We start from the raw sequence: 10,531 nt of genomic DNA on the forward strand, positions 1-10,531 counted from the left end.
TTAGAATTGAATTCTGGTACTATTAAATGGCAATTTTTCACATCTGATCCTGGATGCATCAACAGGCAAACTCTCTGGTGGTAATAATTTGCCACTAAAATGGTCCAGATCAGTGTCAGCGGATGAGTATATTTTGTATCAGTTTTAGTTGTACCCCCAAGCCCCAAATGAAGATGTTCTATTTTATGGGCCACGTGACAGCAAAATTGTGCAATTTCACCAAATGGGCCCCAAAACCAAAAAGACAGTTTTTGCGCATGTTCCGCGACTAGAACCAGATCAGGGAGGAACAATGGGGATGGGATAAAGGACAGACAGGGTCTGATTCTTGGCCAGGAACCCAGCCCGAGGAAGGATACTGACACCCCGTTGCATTGGTGAGGCGTAGGTGGCGATCGTCTATAGATAGAGCGTACTATATCTGCAACGTCGATCGCATATCATTGCCATCAATAACACATTGTATCAAGTCCTGCAACAAAATGGCCCCCCCCCCCCTGGGCTCGAAGGCCTCGCCTAGATACTGCGACACCAACGGGAGTCATATTCCGGAACCAGAGTTTTTCGGAACTAGAGATAGATGCCGTTGGTGGCGTCTGGCCAGATGAAGGGCATAAACATACCACCTAGACCTGTAACTGCCCATCCCTAACCGTGGCAGTAGGTGAAGCCACGTATCCAAGGTGATTTTGGTCGGGTGGTCGGACGCGGAGAAATAAGCGTTAATGTCTGGAACGAAAAACGCGATCGTTTGCGTGATTGCTGCGCCGTTATCGCCCGCGTCAAATGCAACGTGTTCTGATGTAGACGCGAACATGTCTGCTTGTTTGCGTCCGGGTTGCGTCCTTGTCAAAATCGTTCAGCTTTCAAGTTCGAGTCAATTTTGCTCAAAAAGCTTATTTACATAATCCTCCGGGGTTCGCGAGTGCACATAGTGGTCGTAAAATACCGAGGGGCATTCCCATCGTCCAATCTTTCGTGCAATGTCCGGATCACAACCGGATTCAATGGCAATAGTTGCTGCTGTAGGGCGGAACGACTTTGCAGAAAAGCCCTGATTGTCCAAACCTGCCAGCTTAATCGCATTATTTAGTTGATCCGCGATAGTTCCTGCTGAAATTGCTCCAAACGGTGGTCTCAATGAAACAAACAAAGGGTTGCTGTCACATAATTGTCGATGTTGCATAGATTTCTGAATATAGACCCGTAGACAGTCAACAGGGTCAACAAATTTGTTCTCTGCTGGGGGAATTGTCACCACATAGCCTTTTCGGTGCAAATCGTTCTTTATGCCGAAAAGTTGAATAGACAAATTTCCATTTTCGCGAAAATCCACTTGGTCAAGTGATAATATCATAGGTTTCACTGATCCTTCCGAAGAAAAATGCACTCCTTTCGGTGCAAGATCTGAAGGCCGAACCATAATAGCGAGTGCCAGTAATGCAATGGCTTTGAGACGCAACCGTTTCAATTCCAGATTATTATTCTCACCCCAAGACTGAAATAATGTCACAAATGGTTGCACTGGCATAACCGACGAGCGTGTCATGGGCTCCTGCGTATTTGTTTTTTCAAGAGCAGTTATTAGTCTCTTGATCTCAACACAGTCCACTAGATTTACACCATCAGACACCTGGTACATGGCTGTCATTGCTGCTATTGTACACTTTAACATTGACCTTGGCTTTGATGATGAATCTGCTATAGTACACAGAAATTCTGCAACTGCCCCAGAGTTACGGGGTGGAAAGTCAATTTGCTTACTTTTACAAAACTCATTCAACTTTTGCAGATGGCGGTTGTAATTCTTAACCGTAGACGGAGCCCAACTTAGAGTGCATTGTATCTGTGCACGCACGGGCCATTGCAGCTGGTTTAATTGTTCGCGCCAGATAGTCTCCAAGCAATAAGTTTCCACTTGGGGTTCCTGAGAGGTTCTGGTACTGGTCCTGCAACCCACATTGTTCGGTGGTCTGTGTGAAGCATGATTGGTTTTGCGATGACCATGCTTTTTAGAGTCTGAAACCAGAACTGACCTGGCCAATGAGGGGTGATCACTGTTGCTGTTGCTTTTTGTTGTTTCAAAAGTTCGATGACCTGCGGAATCAATCGAAATGGGGGATTGACAAAATTGTTTTCTATTATCCAATTTTGTTGCGCTAGAGCGTCCACACCCTCTGATTTGGGGTCGAAGAAGCGACTGTTGTATCGCGGTAGTTGCGTGTTGGTCATGGTGGCAAAGCGATCGATGCTGTGTGGACCCCACATTTTGTCGATCCATTGGAATAATTTTGGGTGCAGTCTCCATTCGTACTTTAAGTTCAGTCTGGAGAGTTGATCCGCCAGCACATTTTCTTTGCCCGCTAAATAGCGAGCGGATATTTGAATACCGTGGTGGAAATGTTCGAAAGATCCTGGGCTGCACCTCCTTGGTGATTGAGGTACGCCACCGTTGAAATATTGTCTGATACTACTTGAACAGATTTTCCCTTTATGACTGGCATAAAGGAGTGCATGCCCATTAGCACTGCCGTCAGTTCTCTGTAATTCGAAGGCATGTTTTGAAGTCTTTTGTTCCAGAAACCAGCTGCTTTTAGGTCCTGGAGCCATGCTCCCCAGCCGCTTAATGATGCATCTGTGAACATTTGCATTTCTATAGGCCGCTTGTGAAGGGAACGATTGTTCCAATTGTTCATGGCTGTTAGCCACCATTTTAAGTCTTCGCGTGCTGATTGTGTCAGCGTTAACATGTCGTACCAAGAGTTTTTGGTTGCTAGTACCCGATACACATTTCTCAGAAGTAATTTTGCTGGCATTATGACCTCTGCCATTGAAACACACTGTCCGGCAATTCGGGCCAAGGCCTTTGCTTGGATACATTTTTTGCGCAGCGCCCTCACAATATCTCTGCGCACCTTACGAATCCTGTCTTGGGGAATACATATCACAGGTTCAGAGTTTTTTCCATCAGTAGAACCACTTGAGATAACATAGCCAATCCACGTTTTAGTAGATTCTGGCACAAGAGATGATTTTTTGTAATTGATTGTCCAACCCAAACTTTCTAAGGTAGAAACAAGTAACGTTTTATGGTCGTCAATGGTATTGGGTTGAGCAGCCAAGAACCAATCATCAACATACAAAGATGTGCGTAAACCTTTTGCACGCACATAATTAAAACAGGTTTCAATGGTTTAGCAAAAAAATATGGCGATGCATTCAAACCAAAAGGCAAATTTTTCCAACAATAATATTGCTTTTTCCATTGAAAGCCTAAGTAAGTTTGGTGCTTCTGAGCAACCGGAACGTGATAAAAACCATTTTTGAGATCAAGCGTAACAAACAAATCATTTTCATGAACAAGAGAAGAAATCACATTAATTTTCTCATTGGAAAATTTTGGAGCATCAATACAAGAATTGATCTTCCGAAGATCAATAATTAAACGCCATTGGTTTTTGCCTTTTTTTGGCACCACATTTAAAGGTGAAACAACGATAGGTTTTTCACAACACTTTTTGATAATACTAGAATTCACAAGTTTCTTTAGTTCATTGTCTAAGAATGCAGCCTGTTGGGCAGTAAACTTTCTGTTTGGTAGTTCCGAAGGTTCAAGCAATTTGGTAAATGGAAGCAGGACACCATTTTCAATCCAATTAATAACAGTTTGGAGACCCCAATTTCATTCCATTTATCCAAATTTGACAACGGCATCTTGATTAATCAGTGCCTTCATTTGGATTGTATGGAGGATAACCAGAACCTGACAAATCATGGAACACATCCGGCCGTCCGTGACCAAATTGCCTCTGCCTATGGTAACTGTTACTAAAACCTCTGCCCCTACTTCTATGCCCCCTATAACTACCATAGAAATGAGGGCGCTGCGATTGACCACCGCGATTTTGTGCACTATTGTTTTGCCCCTTAATCGCCGCTAATTCTGCTGCTACCTTTAGCTGGTTTACACCATCAGACGTGAAACAAGCCGAATTTTTCTGCAAAGTGCGAAAAACTTTTGCTGTATCCTGGTCGAACTGGGAGGCGACAAGCACAGCTTGGTACTCTTTCTGGTTATGGTCAATGTTCGCTTTCAGAACAGTTGCAATCTGATCTATTAACTGAGTTCCTACAGATCCTTTCTCATCAATGTCTTTATAGCTCAGTTTGATTAGCTTCAACGCTGTCTCAACATATCTGCTGGATTTAGTGAGATTAAAATAATTTGCCCTTTCCACTTTATTTTGATTTCCAACAGGGCACGGTCCTTCACACAGGCGAAGACAAGGGTCTATTAATGTACCCTCGACACAGAGTCACGAATACACTGGTATTCTTTTTGAATCTCCAAATCAGTCAACGTTTCTTGTTGTTCATTTGAATACTGGTGATATGTCTGACCGACGTCACCTTGAGTTTGAGCTTGAGTAAGCTTACCGAATTCACTGTCCGACGTATTTGATGTCGTCTGCTCACTGACACCGTCGTTTTTACTCTCTTGTTGTTCAGTAACTTGATTATCTTTCACACTTTTCGTCTCTAAATTAGCTAACCGCTTTTGTATGTCTTCGAGGATACTTTTTAAGTCCAAAGACTCGTCCGGCACGGACATATTAGGCGATTTATACGGCCAAAGCCGGGCCAAGTGGCGATTTTGCGCAGGGAAAACACAAGACGGAATCTAGATGTCGTGTCAAAGGTCAAGACACGACATCTAGCCCCAGAGGGCACTGGTCTATCGTAATTACTGTTATAGGTCTAGGTTCTTGTTTGTCTGGGATGAAGGGCCCAGACAAACGAGATCCTAGACCAGTGACTTTGGTTCGCGTAGTGAAGTCAACACTGCATAGCAACAATTTTGACAAGGACGCAACCCAGACGCAAACAAGCAGACGTGTTCGCGTCTACGGAACATGTTGCATTTGACGCGGGCGTTAACAGCGCAGTAACCATGCAAACGAGCGCGTCAGAATGTACGCGATATTTCTCCGCGCCTAGTAACCCCGTCAATCCGTCAATATCACCTTGGATACGGTGCTTCACCCATAGACATACCACCTAGACCTATAACTGACCATCCCTAACCATGGCAGTAGGTGAAGCCACGTATCCAAGGTGATTTTGGTCGGGTGGTCGGACGCGGAGAAATAAGCGTTCATGTCTGGAACGAAAAACGCGATCGTTTGCGTGATTGCTGCGCCGTTATCGCCCGCGTCAAATGCAACATGTTCTGTAGACGCGAACAGGTCTGCTTGTTTGCGTCCGGGTTGCGTCCTTGTCAAAATCGTTGCTAAGCAGTGTTGACTTCACTACGCAAACCAAAGTCATAGGTCTAGGTACTTGTTTGTCTGGGGCTTCACCTCCCGCTGTGGTAAGGGATGGGCAGTCATAGGTCTAGGTGGTATGTCTATGATGAAGGGCCCAGACAAACGAGAACCCGGCTTTGCGTTTTGCGTGAAGACGCGTGCTTTTGTGAATTTACGCGTGCGTTAGTTGGAACTTTATTGACTCGCGCAGTAACAAAAACCGAATATTTCCCGCCTATTAAGAGCTGATCATAATACTGCGCCAATAAAGTATCCTTACACTTGGGAAAAAAATCACAATTTCAAAACTGAACAATACTGGGGTAAATTTGTTTTTTTAATAGATGCACTATCTAATTCTGCACATTATGACACCACATTGAATCAAATGTGACCTCAAGAAGTAAAGTTACAAGCAATTGAATTGACGAAGGTCCAGTTTTAAAAATGACAAACTGGTCTATAGGCCCTACAAGGCGCAAAAAGATTCCAACAAGCGAAACAAAGGGACAACACAGTTTTTTCAATGAAGCATTATTTAAAGCAGTTTTTATTTCAGTTTTTACTTCTCTGAACTTTTCATAACTTTCATTTTATTTGTCAGTTCTTTTGTTTCAGTTTTCTTTTGTTCCTTTTGTTTTAAATTAAAGCCAAACGCATAAATTAGCCATTCCACCACTCTCAAACCAGATGTCTAGTCTGTGAGGTTTTGAATAGGCCAGTTTGTCACTTTTAAAACTGGGCCTTCGTCTAATCAAATGCTTGTAACTTTGCTTCTTGAAGTCACATTGGATTCAATGTGGTGTCATAATGTGCAGGATTAGATAGTGCATCTATTTAAAAAAAATCAATTTACCCCTAATATTGTTCAGTTTGGAAATTGTGATTATTTTTCCAGATACAGTATCGCATTCTAAAAGAGTGAAAATGCACTCCAATGGGGTGATCACTGTAAAGTAGGTAATGGGATACGCATCCTGCACAAAAACAAATAAACACAATGGGAACGATTGCTCGCTAAAAGGGTAAACTGAATATAATTAATAATACATGAAGAAAGAAAGAACAGTTTACCAACAACTGATCACTGTAGGCAATCTATAAAAGAGTAAAATTGCACTCTTTTACGTGTAGAGAGTAAACACCTCAAATAAAGAAAGTCAGCAGTTATGTAACCCATCATACACCAAAACCTGATCTCGTTATGACAATTCGATTGATGGTACCATTTTTAGAATTTTTTTCGATCTACTGCTGATAGCAATGACAAAAATACAGTTAACTAATTTCATGATTTTGCCATTTCAATCTGTCTAAATAAGAGCAAGCAAACACGAAGATAAGCAAATTGCATAAGCAAATGAGGAGAAAATACACGGCCAGTGGTGTATCATCATATGGGCGGGGGGGTTGCAGGGGTGTTGTGGGTGGCTGAAAGGCCATGTCCCCTGTCAATCGATTTGAAATTTTAGAAAATCCTAGAGGAAAATTGCAGAATAAGTGCTTGGGTGCCCCTATGGCCCGGTGATGTCTCTCCTCCCCCATAGTGGTCTGTGCCACCCCACCCCATACGATATCTCATGCTTCTGCAGTTTTATGCTAGAGCACGCAAGCAGTGCCAAATTTGAAAGCCTTGCAATGCATTATCATGCATGTACTATCGTCTTGCAAAACTATCAGTGATCTGAGTATGCATTTAGGCCCTATTTGTACACAAATCTTACCTTTCTGCCTCTATACTCCTTCAATAGTCAAAAATCCGCAGGTAGATTGCTAAACAGGCTAGAAACCATCTAATTTATATGATATGCAGTCATTTGTAGCTTAGCTTTGATGGATTTTATCGATAAAAATTTTGAAATCGGCGAAAACATTTTGACAGAGGTCAAAAGGTCGAAATCGTACAGGGTGCACATCAGTAAATAGCCCCCATTGACTTTCTGTACAAACAGCTATTTCTTGACTCCAGAGCGACTCAGCTCTTCAAAATTTACCCTTTCTGCAAGTCGAAAGGTCAGATGAAGACATCCATTGTAGAAATTATATACGGAGTCCAGCATTTTTGCAGAAAAATGCCGACTATATCACCCTATAGCCTATACAGCGTACGCCACCTCACAAATAGCTTGGTGTTTCTAAAATATAACACATTTTGAAAGTTTAGCCAAATCGTCTTAAAAAGTCGGATCCTGCTCATTTGTCACAGACAATCTATTTCCCAGGCCTAAATGAGGATTAAATATGAATCAGGGCCTAATAGATGGGTTTGAAGCTTTTTCTAATGTATGAAAGACATCGTGTTGCACGTTTCCTCGTTTGAAACACTGATTTTTTTCCTCCCAGGGTGCAGGAGACTTGTATTTACTGATGTGCACTCTGTAGAATCCTGTTCGCTCTAATTTGATACCAAATTTGCTACCAAAAACTCTAAATTGACAAAAATTGAACCAGGATATGAACGTTGGTGCAAAAATGGTTCAACTCAATATCTTGTATGTCCACCATTGGTGTTTTCCACGGCCACACATCGGCGCCTCATTCTCAATATCTCATACACTAAGCAATTTCGACCGCGTGCATCGTTTTGATTTGCAACTTTTCGTTTGAAAATGCACCAACTTTCATATACTGGTATCAATCTTTGTAAATTTAGAGTGTTTTGTAGCAATTTTGGTATAAAATTGGAGCGAACAGGATTCTGCACACGACCCTATCAATCAAATTGTCATAACGAGATCAGGTTTTGGTGTATGATGGATTACATAACTGCGGACTTTCTTTATTTGAGGTGTTTACTCTCTACACGTAAAAAAGTGCTATTTTACTCTCTAACAAGATTCTGTACACGACCTCATCAATCGAATTGTCATAACAAGATCATGTTTTGATGTAGGATGGGTTACATAACTGCGGGCTTTCAGGTGTTTTTATGTCCATAACGAAGTCACTATTTTCACCTTTGTTTTTCAGGTACTACACTACAGTATGACAACTATTACCGATTTTACGACGTTGTGCGTGTTCCAAAAGCATTACGCATACTGCATGACAGGTTAGCGCACACCAATGGGGGTGTTCTGACATTGGATACCGACTTACCAGATACACGTATGAATATTGTGTTCTTGCTGGATTTTCTAACGGAAAATTCTGGATTTGATTTGGTGTCTGTATCAGATTGTGTGGCTTCGTTTGTTTCTTCAACGCCGGTTAATGGGTGATTGATTATGGGTTTTGTGGGTGTAGGGTGTAAAATTGGAAGTCATCTGCGCTATGTTATTAAAGCCTTAATGTACGATCTTTTTTCAGAATATACCTTTATTTTTTTCAAAACGCTTTTTTGTCATATTTGTAATACTTACACATGTTCCAACTTAAATCTATGAGCAAACTGTCAAATTCGCCCTATTTGTAGTAAAACGTGATGATTTTCTGTTGGTCTGACATATTATCATAATTTTTAGATTATGGTAATATGTCGGAACGACTGGCAAATCGTAGTCCGAGTCTCCTACGAAACCAGTACGCTCCCTCCACGTGTGAAGGGAGCATAAACCAAACTGGCTGCGTAGGAGACTAACTCTGAGGCCGCTTTCGCCGTCTTAATCCAAATACACTGAAAACATAAGTTAGTCAAAAAAAGGGTCTTATTTAACTAATTAAAAATTAGTCATACAAGATATACATGTAATTCTTTTATTCAAGAGTACTGAAATTATGTATTTATAATGCTAAAGAACAGTAATATCATTTCACATTAATTTACATCATTTCAACATATGTCATTTATGACTTATAATATTCAATTTGTAAATCGAATAAGAAATTGCATGACTAATGACAATTTATGACTTCGCGATTTATCGTGATTTAATTAGTCATTTACATGCATTACTAATGATTAAATTGAATGACTAAATGATATTACTAATTCTTTATCAAAATTTAAATAATAATTTCAGTACTCATTGAATAAAAATCAATTACATGTATATCTTGTATGACTAATTTTTAATTAGTTAAATAAGACCCTTTTTTGACTAACTTATGTTTTCAGTGTAGTGCGAGATATTTCGAGTGATAGAGGTGAAGTTTATGATGTTGTTTCTTTGTAAATTCCCAATGTTTTTCGCGTCCAAATGTAGGCCTATTGGGAACTTTCATAATGATTGCATATTATCATTTTGGAAGAAAAAAAGAAAAATCTCAAAATTTAAAAAGATCGTACATTAAGGCTTTAATCACGATGCACGTCACGCATTCAATTGAACTCGAAATTATACAGATGTTCATGTTATTATCATGTTACTATTCCAGCTCCAGTGACATCTCGCTAAATCCTCTGGACCTTTAGATGTATTTTAATAACATTTTACGTCAATTTTTGGGATCTATCCGTTTATTGACCGCGAAACCCCAAGTAAAAAGTTAAATCAACATTCGATTTTGAGCAGGCACTATATCATGCATTTTGTTAAAATTTATCAGTGACTCTCAGCTGTCAATCATAATGCGATATCTATTTGTTATCAGTCCAATCTAACCGCAAGGACAAAGTGAGAATTTAACTTTCGCGCCAACATAAAGCGCCGCAAATTCCACAGATAGTAGTGTACGCTGTATAGTTAGTGAAATCCATGTGTATTCTCAGGACCGTCATAAATTGATTTCTATTAATTACACGTGCCATAACGTCACTGGGCGGGAAAAACCTCGTATGTACTTTTGGCCCTTGAACATGGATAAAGCCTTGTATATATAGAATTTATATTGCAGAGGTTGCTTCATCCATGTTCAAGGGCCAAAAGTACATGCAGGAAATCCCTCATAATTACTTTTGGCCCTTGAAAATGGATAGAGCCTTGTAAGTGTGGACTTGGCTTCATCCATGTTCAAGGGCAAAAAGTACATGGTTTTTCCCGCCCAGTGACGATAAGGATTTAATTCATCACGATATCTGGACAACCAATCACAAGCCAGATCCAGTTTCTGGGATAACTTTCCCATTGACGCCCGTGTTAAGCATTTTAGCAAAAATCGGATGGGGATATCAGATCAAATTTAGGTAGTCTAGTTTATGGTATGAAATTTATCTTTATCAAGAAGTACGTTTAATAGAAGACATAATATTGCAACTGAAATGTATACCAATATAACTAGCAATGATGTTGGTATTTGATTTTGTGTCTCTTTATTATTATTTGCAAATTAGTCCAATTAGATTC

General features: G+C 40.5%; 1 protein-coding gene across 1 annotated transcript in view; it reads left to right on the top strand.

The window, feature by feature from the left end:
- LOC140167526 (uncharacterized) overlaps nucleotides 1-8,939 on the top strand; it is a 44,889-nt gene extending 35,950 nt beyond the window's left edge. The window contains exon 6 of the mRNA XM_072190831.1: nucleotides 8,277-8,939. Coding sequence (XP_072046932.1) covers nucleotides 8,277-8,527 — 251 coding nt within the window. The 3' untranslated portion in view covers nucleotides 8,528-8,939. The remainder of the gene's footprint in view (nucleotides 1-8,276) is intronic.
- Nucleotides 8,940-10,531: the final 1,592 nt, after the last annotated feature.

Source organism: Amphiura filiformis, chromosome 13 (genome assembly GCF_039555335.1).
Source record: "Amphiura filiformis chromosome 13, Afil_fr2py, whole genome shotgun sequence".
NCBI classification, from domain to species: Eukaryota; Metazoa; Echinodermata; class Ophiuroidea; order Amphilepidida; family Amphiuridae; genus Amphiura; species Amphiura filiformis.